General features: G+C 35.0%; 1 protein-coding gene across 8 annotated transcripts in view; it reads right to left on the bottom strand.

Moving 5' to 3' along the window:
- The window catches only part of VTI1A (vesicle transport through interaction with t-SNAREs 1A), a 352,051-nt gene that overhangs the window by 268,864 nt on the left and 66,124 nt on the right, over positions 1-17,063 (bottom strand). For 5 of the 8 annotated variants that reach the window (XM_073354361.1, XM_073354358.1, XM_073354364.1 and 2 more), the window contains exons 4-5: positions 9,442-9,519; positions 3,076-3,096 (exon numbers count right to left, since the gene is read on the bottom strand). In XM_073354361.1, coding sequence (XP_073210462.1) covers positions 3,076-3,096; positions 9,442-9,519 — 99 coding nt within the window. The remainder of the gene's footprint in view (positions 1-3,075; positions 3,097-9,441; positions 9,520-17,063) is intronic. The other 3 variants (XM_073354362.1, XM_073354360.1, XM_073354365.1) reach the window with 1 other exon arrangement.

Genomic DNA, 17,063 nt, shown 5'->3' on the forward strand with positions numbered 1-17,063 from the left:
AACTTTAAAAAGAATGAGCCATATCTGTATAATAATGTGTCAAAAATATTTTCCTTAAGAAAGGAAAGCTGAGATTATAGGATCAGCAGAGATACTTCGGGGTTTAAAAGATGAGAATTCGAAAAGTTAAGAAGAGACACTTCAAATACTGTAGTTACAGTCTCCAGGACTCAGCACAACCCACAGCACCTTCTAATCACAGGAGAGTTATTTAGTGTTGTCATATGCTTAAAATTGAAAAGCTTTTTTGATCTGATGAAGTGTGCATGTGAGGAGGAAATCAGAATTCACATTGTATGCTGTTATAATTCAACTCACTTATCCAATCAAAAATGCGAGTATTTTAGTGTGTGTTTGTATACAGTTGATAAGAAAAAATTATACTGAAAAAGCAATGCAAGACACCCGAGTCCAGCCGAGCCCTACTCTAAGCAATTAGAACACTAGAGTATTGTGAATTCAGAGCTAACATGAACTCAGTGCTGCGTTTTACCTCTGATTTCAAAACCTTTGCACCTAAGTCATTCTACAATAAAATCTAATTTTTGTTCTAAGGGATGGTGTTATTTACATTCTGTGTTTGGTTTTGCATGAATACCGTCCTTTTGGTCATGAAAGGCAATGAACTACAGTAGCAGCTGATGCTTTCAACTCCTTCCCACCCCTCCCCAAACTCATTCTCTCACACTATCCCCTACCCTTTGTAAGGTGGGTAGTAAGGTCTGTCTTGTAGCTTCAGAAAGAGCCTCCGTCTGGAGTTATATGAGGAAGTTTTGCAAAGTGGCATGCTATCACTAGAGATTTAATCATTCCATGTGGGCTGGATTCAAACTGAGATTTCAGACACTAAAAAGACAGAGCAACACAGCCTCCATAGAATTCTGTGTACTGCATGTGTGTTAGAAGAGAGCCTTGGAATGAGAGGAAGTGTACTTTTTATTAACAAACAGTATGGCAAATCACAATTTTTTTTTAAAATCAGTTCATACCTCCTAAGGAGAACTATAATTAGGGAAGCCTTGATGTTTTACTATGTGACTAGTTTAGAACCATTCCTGAGTCAATGCTTCATTTAGATTCCAATGTGCATTTCGCACTCAACATAAAATACAACCACAATTATAACCTATTGTATAGATAGAACACAAACTTAATACATTTTAAATTATTTCTCTGTCAATTCAATCACAGTCTATCCAGAATTATAATTCTTTAATTGGATATATACTTTGGTGGCTCCCAGAACATGCAGTGAGATGACAAAAAAGGTAACTGATAAAACTTACAAAATAATGAAAGATGAAGAAATTACTCGTATGTCATACAACGTGATTCATTAGGTTGCTATACAAAAGGATTTAAAGTCTCAAAGATTTGATTAAAGACAAAGGCATGGCCTTGTGCAACAAATGCTGAATTACCTAATTTGTTGGAATGTGGTTGTTTTAATGTTCATCACTATTATTATACAAAATGTACTATTTAAGTGGCAGTTGTGCTCATAGTCTGCATTCAATTTTGAAAGTATCTTGCAAATGGTCAGTAACCTTGTTTATTAAAAAAAACATGATTTGTTAGCAAAATGCTCCTATTGCAGCCTTCTCTAAATCTACACACATATGCACGTCTACGTGCTTCCATGAAAGGGCTCGGCAAGTGTGAGTCTAAAGAACTATCCTTTGCTACAAGTCATTTCTGGTCTTAATAGTCAGAAATCACATTATTAGAATCCTTGCAACAACGTTCTTATCTGTTTAAATACAGGGACTATAAAGAAAATATTAAGGAGGGGAACTAGGTAGGGCTTTCACTTTGTCTCATATATTTACTTTGTTTTTAAGCTTTCTTTTTCTTCTCATTATCAACTAGATCCATTTTGGACTGGGAAGGAGAGACAAGCAGTGTGACTAGGACACTGGTGAAAGATTCTTTAAAAAAAATTAAAGCCTTGTTAAATCAAGAACTCCCCTTTGTTGCTATTGATTTGGTTAGTTCCCAGTTCTCTCCCATCATCGCACCTAGAACTTACGATAAATACTTTTTCCAGAGTGTAATGTCCATTATTGATTTGTCAGTTCATCATCATCATCGTGTTGTTCAGTCAGAAGGTAATAAAGACAAGACTAACATACCATACGAAAATGTCAATACTGTGTTTAGTAGGAGCTCTCTCTAGGAGTCTACTCAGAAATTTGGCCTGCTAGCAACTATGACTCTCCTAAACCCTTCTTGGTAGTAATTAGAAAAAAATAATAAAAGCAGTGCAAGTACCTGCTTTTGCACATGCCCCCCCCCCCGCACACACACACACACACACACGCACACCCCAACAACACACTACAGTGGACAGCATCTTTAGAAAATACACAATAAAATTTCAGTAACTGACCATAAAAAACTTAGACTTCTGGCTCTAAATATTTATGAGCCATTTCCTAAGTGAAAGGACAGGTACTTCAGAATACTGATCTTTCGTGTTACACCTACAGATCTACCACATACACACAAATAAATAATAAATATTGATCTGTGTGTTCAGGTCTACTTGTACTACATTTTCACTGTGTATGCAGTGAGTTCATACAATAGGTATTTCAATTGCTCTAAACTAAATTCATTGCACAGTGAAGTATTACATATGTTTGATAGTGTTACAATATAGGTTTTCATCAAAGCAATGCTTACATTTACAATACCAATGTACAAAAGTATTTACCCCATCAAAGATTTTGTGATGCAAACAAGATTACTACTACACGTGATCTGATCATGATATTCGAACAGATCAAATCATAGTTTTTTTTCCCTTCTTTTTCCAATGCCTTTAAAAATTCTCTCTGCTATCAAAGAATTTTAATTTCTAAGGTTTGATCTAGGGAGTCCCATGTAAGTGTATAGTGTATAGGGGGGTGGGGGGGAGAGGAAACACATAACAGTGAATATTTTTAAGCAATGTAATCAATATTTTTGCTTTGTGTAGATTTCCCTGCAACAATAACAAAAAGATCTACTTTCAGATTTGGAAACTCAGCTTTAAAGGGAAAGCTAGACAACAAAAAGCAAGAAAGTACTCACCTCTTCACGTAATTTTATCAACTGCAACATGAACGCACAAAAAAGATAAAAAGGAAAGAAATGGCAGGAAAGAAAGATCAGTTGTGTGACAGGATACAGAATTAACATTGACAATTTATCTGTTTACATGTTTAGCATTTAAAAATCACAGACAAACACATTAAAAGAACCTAAACATAGACTACATGCAGAGTTTTTTGAACGAATAAAGATCACTTTCTCACACTGTCACATTAAACAAAGAGAATAGTGTGAAATTCTCTTTTAAACCACATCTAAGACACCATCATGAAATAAAGGGGAATGACTTCATAGAAGTCTATATTATAAAGAAAAAAACAAGTTTACTGTTCCTCTCTTCTAAGATTGTACAGCTGAAGTGGTTTTGTATATACAAGTTTTCAGAATGTTTTCTGTATTTTTTTAGTTGTGACAACTGGTTTCTTATTTTACTAACAGATCTGACTTATTAATAGACTATAGTATCTTTATAGTTTGTCACTGGTACACCAATTCATATAATTCTCATTCAGAATGTAAATGCATTATTATTATTGAACCTATTATAGCAACCTTTTTTCCAGTTAAAAACAACCCAGCTTATGTGGGTTAGTGTAAGAGAACACTTATATAGTGCACAATACATTTAATAATAGGTAAATGGAATAATGGCTATCATGAAACATGATTTATTTAAAAAAAAATCCACTTTGCATATGCATTCTAATTCAGGATCACTATATTTTATATATTTTTAAATAAAGGTGTGTTCGTAAATCAGTCCAGTTCACTGCAATCTACCTTTTTAACACTATTAATACCATTGTATTGGCAGGACTATTTAAAAAAACCCAACTAGCTTGTATACCAACTACACTGTAACATGTATCTCTCAAAATGGAGAGCGATCCATTAGTTTGTTGTACTAGAACAAAATAGTACAATTACTCACAATAAGTGTATGCAAAGGGATGGTCTGTATGAAAAAACAGAGCTTTCTCACCGATTCCAGTTGAATTGGACAGTGACAATCTCAGTCTATGCTCATATTTCATTTACAATTTCACAAGACTAATATTCAACTTCTATATAAGATGAGAATGTTTACAAATACTGAGAATCTCCAGCAAGAGAGACGACCAAAAATAAAAATCCATTGGTTCCCTAGTATTTCATATGGTCGGTCTAAAATTAAACCTATACTTCAACCCATTACCAAAAAACAAGAGACAAAAGGTTACTAACCATATAAATTAGGAGGGTAATTGCAGTAACTTAAAATGAAAGATAAAGGAAACTTCCAAGAATTTGATATAAAGAAAACCACACTCTTTACCCACCAAACCACTTCTTAAAATCAAGTACTTGGCCTAGCATAAATCAGTCTCTCTCTCTCTCTCTCTCTATCTTCCCCCCCTTCCTTCCCCAAAAAGGCAAACATTACGTCTCTTTAGAAAGAGATGATCTGGGAGTTGATCACATAGCTATCTTTTCTTTCTGAGGTCACCATTCTTCAGTTGACTATGATACTTAAAGGGCCAAAGTTTAAAACTACTCTCCTGCAATAGAGCCCATTTGGGGCATGCCACCCTGCTATAATCAGAGAGAGTTTCAAAACGCTGCACATTTGTTTTTTCAATAGGTTCCAAACAAAAAATGTTCTATCTTGTTTGTGCTGCATGGCTGAATTTAAGCTCTGCATAGGATTTGCAGCTAAGCTAGGTAATGGGAGATTTTTTTTTAAATGTTGTCTGAGAGATATTCATTCAAATTAACAAAAGATGTATTTTTTTGCCATCTAACAATGCACTTGAAGGAAACATATTGCCTTTTTAATTTTTACGTATGTGTTTTTATTAAGCTTGCTGCTCAGTTGTAAACAGCATTTAAATATATACTGCCACCATTTTAGTTTATGATAATCAGCATATTTTTGAAACAAAGATTTTTTCCCCTCCCAATACGGAATTGATACAAGAGGTAATCTGTTCCTTTGTAGGCTAAAAAAAAAGAAAAAAAGAAAAAAAATCTGGTTTATGCTGGTTTGAACCAGCGGAATCTCTTGTGGCTAAGCCTTCTGCTGTGACTAAAATCAAAACGGCGCCGCAGTGTGTGTGTGCGTGTGTGCGTGTGTGTGCATCTGTGAGGCGTGTCACGTGACACAGAAAACTACCCAAGTTTTTTTGAAAAAACTGATAACGCTACTGTTGTCTCTGTCCGCATACAGATAACGAATAAATGCTGAACTCTATTAAACGCCCTTTACACATTATCGTGGGTCGAACACACAATTTTCTGAACTTATGATGACAGTCTGTCTATTTTGCTATAAACCCTCGGCATGTAACGAACAGATTTGTGTCTGGTAATGATCTGCTCTGCCAGGGCTATATGAAATGATACCAACCTTCTTTAGATCTCGGGGAATTAAATTGACCAACTTCACCCCCTGGTCTGTAACTGAAGTTTGACATACTTTATGCACAGCAAGCCCAAATCTAATATTATCAGAACTTTGTAGTCCGAAATTAAGTAGCCACAACATTTTTTTTTTAACCACAAATCACACATACAGTGTGTGATGTAAAACACACACACACACACACTTAATTTAACCTTCTGGTTAACTAATAAGTATTTACTCTAACATATTAGCAAATCTAGTTTGGGAATGGAAGGCAATAGTATTATATTTCAAACAAACAGATTGGTAATGCTATAAATATCTGCACGCTATATTTTTGGCATAAAAAGGTTTCTTATTTAACCCTATAGATGCTTTCTAAAAATATATGGAGTCATCACATAAAACAACTATATAACTAATAAATGGAAGTCACAACTTTAAGCACTGTAGCACTGCACTGAAGCGCTCAAGTCTTTCAAGGAATTTGATAAATATTGCCAGTCTGAATGACAAATATGTCTTGAAAGTAAAAGTCCTGCTTAAGACAACGGTCCTGGAAAAAACGATAACCCCCAAACATGCTCAATAGGGTGGCTGGTTTTTTTTGTCTCATATTTTTATAACTCAAAGTGCTTTTATCTGATTATGTTCACTGGATTTAAATTAGGAGAAAATTAATGTATACAAAGCAAGCAATTACTTCATTAAATACAGCATGCCATCACTTGTATCTACCATACCAAACAATGATATATTAATTTTAAAAGAAATTTTGATTGCTGGAATTTGTACATATTTTGACAACACCAGCAGCTTTTATATACTGTACCTATTATACACTAGCCGTATCTTGGCATAAGCATGGAGTCATGACCATATTCTCAGACATAGTTGTCTGTACACATGATGATAATTTCTTAAGCGGGGAAAAGACCAGGACACCCTCATCTGCAATGTTTTGCAATATTAATTGTTGCTATGCAGATCTGTTTTGAGGAACAACTGGAGACTGAATTCTGTGTACTTCTTTACCTGCATAACCTCAGGCATATTCTGTGTATCCACTAACTAAGTTGTGTATATCGTTGCAACTATATCTTTGAAACATGAATAAAGAGCTAACAGTTGAATAAACAAAAGACTAACCAGGCAACTGATCCTTCACTTTCTCCCCAATCTTATTTTCAGTTAACTTAATCCACTATCATATATAAATATATTCAATTCCATTTGCCTTTCCTCTCCAAGAAACAGTTATAAAAAAGTTTAATGTGACTGCCAATGTTCCATCTAAAGAATTGTACAAGCTTAGAAGTTTCTCTCTCCCTCACCTGGCTAACCCTCAAGCCTACCCTGATATTTATCTCCTCCAGTGATGGATTTTACCAATATTTCTAGTTTGCTAAAGCAGAAATTCTTAGACAACACCTGTTTTTCATTGATTTAATCATTAAGAAAAAACTAGGTTTGAATATTGCAGGAAAAGACAAACAGCACTTCATTTAGTCAATTTAATCCAAACATAACAAATAATTAATTAGTCTAAACCCTGGATTACACTGAGGGTTAGTCCTTCCACCTGACTTATTCTGTCAAACATTAAAACAAACTTTTGCACATGAGAAAGATACCCCTAATATTTCATATAGTTTTCAGTTATATTGGGATGTTATGTTGGACAGGTAAAGTTTTATATTTATAAACTGCTTTTTATATCAGTACAAAGGGCAACAGCTTTTTGGGTTATTGGATTAAATACTTCTACATAGTTGGCTAATTATTCACATAAAAATACTCAAAACTTACATTTATGGTTGATTTAAAAAAACAGCACCAAAAGGTATGTCAAACTTTAGACTAAAACGTTTGTGTGTGTGATAACCAGCCAGATGCATGTACCCAAGATGATACTCTTATGATTAAGTATTTTCTTAGCTGTAACAAGTATAATCATCATTCTATTTTCATATGAAAAAGTGATAGAAAGAATTGGAGCAATCCAATAAATATGAGGAAGATCTTTGTGAACATTAGTCTTCATGTATTTAAAAGAAATAAGCCAGTTTCACAGCAGAGTTTCATGCTTATAAAAAGTTTGTCAAAAAAGAAAACAAAAAAAAATTTTTTTTTGGGTGGTGGTACAAAGTGTGTCAAGTTTAAGACATGAGTTGCAAATACAGATTTACATTTCTGAAGAGAACCAAGTGTTCTCCCCACTCCACATTTTACCCTAGGTAACAAGTGGTCATTTCAAAGATCAAAAACAAACAAACCCCACGCTGGCATATAATTTTAAAATTACATTATTATATAACTCTTTTAGGGGAGACCATTTTTTTTTCCTCCCTGACAGTTTCAAAAAGAGATCACATCTCACAGAAAGTGCTCCTGTGAATCAGTTATTCAGCCTTTCCTTAAAAAGCAAAAACAACATTTTATATCGCACTCACACATTAGGTATTCTGTTATAAGTAAAACTTCTTATCATACCTGCCTTTTTATGTCTGATCTCACACAAATTTCTCTTAAAATGTGAAAACAGTGGTGTTGTTAAAAGACGTGAAAACCCAAATTCTATCTTAACACCTTTATATGTTTGAACTTATGATGATGACATGCAAATTATGAAAATTCTCTCCCTAAAACAATCATACTCTTTTGTATTTAAAAAAAACAACTTTCAACTCACACCTTGTATATCTGCCTCTTTAAATAGGTGTCTAAAGCTATTACAGACTCTTTTTATATTATACATTAATATTAAATACAATATATGATTTCATCAATATACGTATTAAGTCCATCATGTAAATTACCAATTATCCTTTTAATATTGTTCTGCTGATATTGTACTTGCTCAGTACTCAACCTTTTTAATCTCAATATTTTGGACATTGAGGGACAAATCCTGAAGTCTTTAACTTAGTTTTAACTCAGCTATTCCTGAGGCAAAACTCATACTGAAATCAGAACTGAATAGAACTCCAGAATTTGGTCCTTATTTCTCCCCAATTTACAATATCCAAATAATTGAATTTATTGTTAAGTAATCATTTACCAAGCTTCACTTGTAAAGTCAAAGTTACCACAGCAAAAAAAAATTATTATTCAAGTAAACTTTAAAATAACTTCTAATTTAAAAGTACCACATGCTAATTTTGGTGTGAGGGAAGACAAGGGAATTGATTTAAAATAAAATTCAGTTTTCAGATAGAAAACCTGGAAGACAAGTTTGAATCCCAGATGAAGTATTAATAGGTGGGTTAGATCCCTCTGAAAATAGTGTTTCCTTTATCATTTTTATGACCTTATAAGAATCATGATGATAGTGCCCTGAATAACAATTTCATGATAAAACTCAAGGAGGGCTTATAGTAATTAAGCACCCTTTCATAAAAAGAAGTATATAACATTATAAACGCTAATACAATGTGTGAGAGAGAATTACAGGCTTTTACTGGTGCAACTTGCATTTTTGGAACATGGATAGAAAACCTGGTTAAGAAAAGAAGGCACACAAGGAAAGTGAGGGGTACTGTTCAATTCTGAGAGCTCACTTTCATTTGTTTTGCCTGCCAGTGTTGATTTAATTATACTGCATTATTATCAAAGCTGCATTATGTACTTTTTTATTCCTTTTACATGTGTTTGAGGTGAAGACCCTGGCTTTGTCAGCAAACAGTGCGTTTCAAGTTATTCCCTAAGTACTAAATAATAAAGAAAAGAGAAGAAAAGATTTTTTTTAAAGATAGCAGACAGTGATCACAAGGTAAAGGGTTAAATGTAAGATCTCCAAGAAACATTTTGAAGTTGATTAAGACCCCAGCTTTGCATTAAACAGTATCATTTCCACATGAGTTGTTGCTAATGCTGTTAAGGAGCAGCTTGAGAAGCCCAGTGTGCCAGTGACCTCCTTCACCCTCCAGCCACCCACTAGGGCTTCTTGATTAGCATCCTACCTGGTTCTCTGAGGAATTCCCATCATCCCCTAGGAGCTCATTCCGCACCTCGTCACTGTAGGCAATCCGTGACCTTTTCTGTAAAACAAAAAGAAAAAAGGGTTAGGAAGTAAACCTTGGAAGCCATCGGTCTCAAGGCTGATCATTTTAAACCTCGAGAGCCCCCTAATGGATACCTATTTGATAAAAATCTGCAAGTAAAGTTACTGAAAAGTTCCTTAACTGCAGAATTTCAACATATATTATTGGAAAAATATTAACATATTTGAGGAGATTGTAAAAAGTCACGTTCATCTACAAAACTTGCCTAGTAAAATACATGGATATACAGTATGCAATTCAAGTTTTGAGAACTAGAACATTTTACATATTACCGCAGAAGTGTTTATGGAGGCATTGATGTATTTATCCGAAGCTATCTTATTACCTGGAATGGGAACTCTTGAACTAAAACAGTAGTAATGTCATGAAACAGGGAAGGGAAAGCCGAGCTTTTCCTACATCAAAGAGATAACTTTTTAACAATGTACATTGGCCAAAAAGGATTTAAAATGACAGATCTAGAAAATAAATAAGGTTTTCTTTGCTGTTACTGTAAAGGCCTATGGGGAAAAAAGACCATAAGAAATCTGAGGGCTGGGTATGTGGGCGGGGAGGGGAGGAGGGAGGGGAGGGAAGAAGAGGGACAACAGTATTGGGAAATGTTAGTTTGCTTCACTTTATATAAACACATCAAAACTTGGTAAAATTAGAAAGCCAAATATGGGCCTAAGAGACCATGTCATGATTTGTACTGTCTTCAAACTCCAGACTGTCTCATTAAATATTCATCCCTATTGATTCCAAATTAGCATATTTTTAAGAAAGTTATGAACAGTTGAAAACAAAGGTTCAAACAACCATCCCAAGGTCACTTAGGCACCATGGTGTGTTAGAATTTCAGAGATAGAGCTCAGCCTTAAAGTTTTGTGGCTGCCAGCGAACTGTACAGTACCATTTTACTTTCCTGCTTCAATTTTTTACATTTACCACTGAAAGGGAACAAGGTATTTTAATTGATTGTTTTATCGCTTTTTAAATTAAACGTGGATATGACAAGTTTTAATATACATGAAAGGAAGTGGCTAGAACGAATACTCCGACAACTAGACTGTCTGTGGAAGCTTCCCTGCACAGCTCTGCCAAAGCACTCCAGTTCCGACCTACAGTAGTACCTGTAGCAACAACTCATGAAACACAGCAATCCTAGACCTTACCTGAGTTGGCTGCCAACTGTACCAAAAACTTGCCTCAGTTTGGGATGCAGACAGTTCACTAGAGAGTAGACTAAGCCCAGGGAAATTCATTGCATTTGTGACCAAATAAAAATATGAAAATAGGTCACCACTGGGAAGAAGACTACCAATGAACTGAGCCAGGGCACCACCCAGCTTACTTGCAACACTTTTAAGCTGTTTATCCTTTATGATTAAGGTTTGCCCTTTCACGATCATCATCATCATAATGCTTACCAATTTGTGGTGCAACTGCTCGTGTTTAATACTAGAATATATACTAAAACTACAACTATACATAGCAAGGACAAAGCATACCATGAACCTACTACAAGAACTGAACTGCGCTAAATCTCTTTTTCCCTACTTGGAGATCTCAGCCGCAGCAGTTTCATACTATCCAAGCAAAAGTAGTCTACAGCATTAAAGGAAATGAGAACCTTTAAACAGGCTGTGGTATCAGAGCTGCCTGTTTAAATTATTCATTTCATCACTATGGGGGACTAAAACACTCCACAGTATGCAAGAAATCATATGGAGATGGGTTTTGTTTTTCTCTTTTTTCACCAAAAAGCCAACAAATTGGCATAGATTGCTCAATTATATTATTTTCATATTTTTACTTGATACACATCAAACAAGGAAGGAAATTACAAATATATGTCAATAAATATCTAGAGAGACAATGTGGGTGAGGTAGTATCTTTTACTGGATCAACTTCTGTAAAAGATATTACCTCACCCACCTTGTCTCTCTAATATCCTGGGACCAACACAGCTACAACACTACAATAAATATCTAATCTTTTTTGGTTAAGATCCAATCTCTACATATGAGGTCCAGCAATCTAAGTGTACAGTCTTACACAATCACCTAACAGCGCAGCACCATGGACATTGGTAATGTTAACCATATTTCTCACTGTTACCTTGCAATGGTAAACATCATGCTCCATTAGTTTGTTGTCAGGTGTACCATTTGGCTAATTATAGAGAGTTTGAGGAGTTCTTGGTTTCACATAATTCATTTGAATGATTAAAGTGGTGATTGTTCCAATTTACAAGGGACTGTATGAGAAAAAGTGTGCTTTATGACAAAGAATCGCAACATTTTTGCAATCATTCTATTTTTTTCCCCCCTCAAAAAGACACTATACCTATCATTCATGTCAATATAAGTGCAGCTAATAATGTCTGTACCATTGTTCTTTTATTACAATGATCTGGCCTGATCAGAAAATCAGCAGTTGTACTGAAAGAAATAATCTTTTGACTACGACTAGGTGCAACTCTTTGCCTTAATCAATAAATAATTTGATATTACTTTTTAATCACAGTTTCACCACCACCTGGATCAATAATATAAAAGGACCTTGGAACTAAAGTGCTCATTTGTTCTATCAGGATTTGTACAAAACATCAATACTTTATTTTCGTTAACAAAAAATAAAAATAATGATTGTAGTGATTTGGCTAATACTTATATTTGACTAATCAAAATTAAAAACAAGAAAACGGATTAATACAAATCTGATGATTATAAATATTTTAATATTTTTTTTTCTTCATAACTATCAACAGTATACAAATATGTACTTTAGCCAAATGCAAGCATGATAGTTTGAGCTGGAAATGTCACACATTCTGCTACAGTTTGAAGGAACCCAATTCATAATGCATTTTATAAATAGTTAATGACTTCTATACATAAGCTAACCAGGCAAATCAAAAAATTGTCAACATTTTTAGTCTTAGTTGTCAGTTACCACTGTCTACTGGTACTTTATATGTATGTTTCTAGAAAAGACAGAAGCTTTACTGAGTTTGTAATCCAATGCATTTTCTGGGCAGCTCAATATGAGTTTCAGAGCTTCTATGTACAGTTTTTCTCTGCAAAGGTTTGTCAAATACAGCAGAAGTTTTCCTTGCATTTTGTATGTATATGTGCTAAGTTCTGTGCACAAGTGTTTAACGTTACTGAGTATATCGGTATACTTGTACACGCTCAGAGATCATAAGTGGTATAGTATAATGCACACAGTTACACAAAGGGCCTAAGGTACTAGCCAGAAGAACTTCTAGACAAAGAAAGTTTCAGTAGCTGCTTTAAATGTACTACAGTACTCAGACCTTCTGCCAAGGAATAATTTCTGATTCTAGGCAGATCTCACTTGGTTTATGAACAAGATTTTTGCATACTGATTGGATGATTTTCTTAAAGCCCTGTTCACACAGATACACTTGCTCAGTTCTGTCTGGCAATTTGGCTTTAAACAATCTGTCTACTTGACCCAAGCCTTAACATTTCCCTACTGAACTGAATGTGTTCATGGGCAGCCACAGTTAAAATTAGAAATAAAATGAATTAACTCAGCTTAAACTAATTAAGAACTGTGATCTGCAGTACCACCCCCTGTATGATTTTACATGTGAAGCAGGGTACATGCAACCCAAGTGTAAGAATTCTGTTATACTAATCTGAGCATAACAATGAAGTTAGTCTATTACTAAAGCATACTAGAAGCTAATTTCCATAGCCTACACATGGCAAACCAATTGCTTAAATTGCCTCACCTGGGAATGTAATATAATGTTATCATCAGACCAGCCACACTGTAAATAGATTTATAATGCTTTCCATATGCTAGGCTATGTTGCATATGAATTAAGTAATGATCTGGTATTACAATACAATCAGCTAGTTCCCACACCTGGCAGACAGGATATTTTGCTAAATAACTACCTATACAGCTACATCACAAAATAAAGAAGGAAACAGCAATGGGAAGAGAAACAATCTACATGGCATATGACTGATTTTACATAGTAATCCAATAAGATTTAGATAGAGGTGCCCGAAATAATCTGTTCCCAACATCTGTACAACAGAATGCATGCTTATTCATTTCTAGTCAATTCCGGCCTACTTTTCCACATTCTATATTTTAATTACTCATCCACAATGTTCACGTTGGTAAGGGAAACCACTAGCCCCTGCTCCTCGTTTCTATGTACTTTCAGCAGTGAGCCAAATAACTGATGCAGAGCATTGCATGTTTTCGAAACTAAACTAAGGAACAGCGTTTCTCCCAATTACTAATCAAACTAGTCTACAGACGCCCAAAGCTAGATATATTTCAGACAAATGGCCCACTCTAGCCCAGTTATTCCTTTTGCCCAGCCGTACTTTTCCACCTCGATGTATTTCAGAATGGTTACAAGGATTTTTTTTTTTTTTTTGGTAAATCATGTGATAAATCTATAAACAATAAAAAGTTTTGCCAATACTTTTTTCTTTTTCAATATACGGTTTTCTAGAGTATTTCAGATGGTTAAAGAAACACTGCCCACTTGAAAAAAATCACATTTCTGTCTGAAAACTGCACCTACTGTAAATATCAGGAACATCTAAGATTACTATAATTTAATACAGTTAGTGGGGAGAAATTCTATTTTTAAAAACATATTTATGTACTTTGTACATAGACAGTTTCACGTTGCCCCTGTAAAGTTGGAGAGCTAAGACTTGATCCAGCAATGTACCATGTTTGAGCAGACTGCTATCCTCACACATTATATGTTGCAGAATTGGAACCTTAGTTCCTTAAAGCATCCTCTGTGAAGCAGAAAGCTCTTCAATCGTGTTTTCTGATTTTTTTAGGAGAGAAAAATTGGCCTCTCTATTTAAAAGGTGCTCTCACAGAAATAACAGAGCTTTTTTAATTAGTCTACTTTTAAAGTATTCAGTGGACAGTGTCTTTTTATGGAGAGTTAAATCATATTGACAACCTTTTAAAGAAAATGCATTCAACTTTAGTGTCATGAACAGATCTTATCCTAACTGCTTCAAAAACATTTTTCAGCAGATGGTCTCAAAAACAGGTCACATGAAGGCAACAAATTGAACTTCTATTTTTGTATGTCAACGAGGTCATTTTATCAAACTATTTCAGACCTCAATCCAAAAGGGGCTTAACCAAGTGTAGAAAGCTAACTTCTGATCAGTTCTGTCTACAAGGCAAGAAACTGATTCCACATTGCTAATCTGGAATGTAATAAAAAACTGACTTTCAACTGTTTTCAAAGAAAAGTTAAAATTTAAAGATGATATGCTTTATAGCCATAGAAAATAAACCGCTCTGATCACTCCCCCTCCCCAAATAAAAACTAAGGTGAATGAAAGCATCAATCCAACAGAATTGTTTAGATGACAAAAGTCAATCCCTGAAACACTTCAAATCTCCCTCCTCCCCCCAAATTGTTACAGGTAAACTACAGAAGACAAGATTACAACCTATAACTTGAACGCTGCCACTTCACAAAATCAAATGTCTTCCAACAAGAGCACAGCCAAATCAAACCATCAGTAAAAATGTTAATGTGAAGTTAATGCAGACAGAGAGCATCACACATTCTACGCAGAAGTCACAGGTCTATAAATTTTCTTTTCAACAATCAGATACTTTTTCAGCTTCATTATGGGGTGAGAGCAGGCATGAAGGTCACGATAACCCCCCATAAGAATACACACTCTGTATTATGTTGTTGGTGAAAAATGCAGCTTCTGCCAACAAAACAACAACTTCTACCACAAACCTCATGACCAATGGACTATGCATGTCACCAAGATGGCCAATGTTAAAACAACCTACTAGATTATACACATAATTAGGGAAGAATGCAGGTCACCTGTGAGATAATTATAATTCATTGTTTCTGTGTGCACATTAGGAGTAACAGAAGCAGATTTCTAATGTGAAGAAACATTTGTATTCACAAAAAAAGTCCAACATTTAGCTGAACTCTGCTTTCTAATGTTAATAACTTACTAAAGAAAAGGCTTTCCCAAAACCAAAGGTCACAGACCAAAAGCATCCTTTACAAATGGTGCTCAAAAGTTCATCATCACTACTTCTAATTCAAATGGACACTGCATACAAAAAGATGATGTGATACAATATTAAGGATATAAATGTAAACATGAAAAAGCTAAGAAAGGCACTGCATTACTATTGATTACATATGTATCCCCAAAAACCATGCTAAATAGCTCCTCTCTACTTGGTGTTTTTACCTTTTGGATGTTTTTGAAGTTACCACACTCCCTCTCGCAATTTTAGGCATTGCTTAAGCAAGTTAAGTATATTTAATTCTTTTAATCCTTCATCAGAAGCCTATTCCTTCAGTCTCTTTAGACATGTAGTTGGTTCTTATAAGTGCTGTACAACAGTTTGTCAACAACTTCAATCAGATGCCATAATCTGGTCAAAGCATTCTAGCTGTGATCTCACCAGAGTTTAGATAGATAGAAAATTACTATTAAACTAAGAGGTGTCTCTCTGTATGTGGCCTGAAACCTCACCTGCCTTTTGCACTGCAAACTCATATCTAATCAGCTATCGACTATTACCTCCAGGCCTCTTGAAGCATTCCCACAGTCCAGATGTCTCCCTTCCATTGAAAATTTCTTCTGATTATTATTCCCCAGATGTATTCATTTGTATTTTTCCCAAGTTAAATCTCTTTAAAAAAATTCTGCCTATGTTTCTATCCATTCTATGCCCTTTTGTAGAATTCCTCTATTTTACAAAGGAAAACCTCTCAATGTAATTTCATCTGCAAAGTTCATTCACATGCTATTTGTTCCCTTTCCAATATATAAACAAAAGTGTTTAAAAAGCATGACATAATGGGTAGAGATAGTGAGACTAGTGAGGGGATATGTCATCCTGCCCCGCAACCCTTGGGTGCCTCACAATGCCTTGCTGAAGTAGCTCCCACCTGGGCCGCTCATGAACAGCCTTCCAGCATGCAAGCCACACCCTGAGTGTCTGTGTGTAACTGCAGTTTGCCAGTTACGCTCTGGTTCTCACCAGCCTTGGTTGTACTGCAGGGTGGCCCCAAAATGTATATCCTGAACTGCCCAGAAAGGTAGGTTCTGTACCTCTCCTGGACAGTACGAATATTTAAGTCCCTTACTCCTTGAAGGGAGCAGTATACCAGTTTATTGTCTTAAACAGCATCACCCAAACACCAATTTAAAGAGTGGATTAGATAAACCCATAAAAGAAGTTTATTAACGACAAAGAGAGAGATTTTAAGTGAGTACAAGTACTGAGGCATAAAAGTCAGAAATGATTTTTTTTAAAAAAGCTTACTAGTGCCTAAAAAATAATATTAGATTGAAGCAAACTATTTCATCACGTGCTTCCGACAAAGTTACTGACCAAACACTTCAAGTCAGGACCTGTTTTGATCATAAACTCTTAACATCATACAGGGATATCTCATAACTTCACATACCATGTTGCCACACGTATTTTATCAGGACAATCCTGACTAGCAAAT

Source organism: Lepidochelys kempii, chromosome 7 (genome assembly GCF_965140265.1).
Source record: "Lepidochelys kempii isolate rLepKem1 chromosome 7, rLepKem1.hap2, whole genome shotgun sequence".
Taxonomy (NCBI): Eukaryota; Metazoa; Chordata; order Testudines; family Cheloniidae; genus Lepidochelys; species Lepidochelys kempii.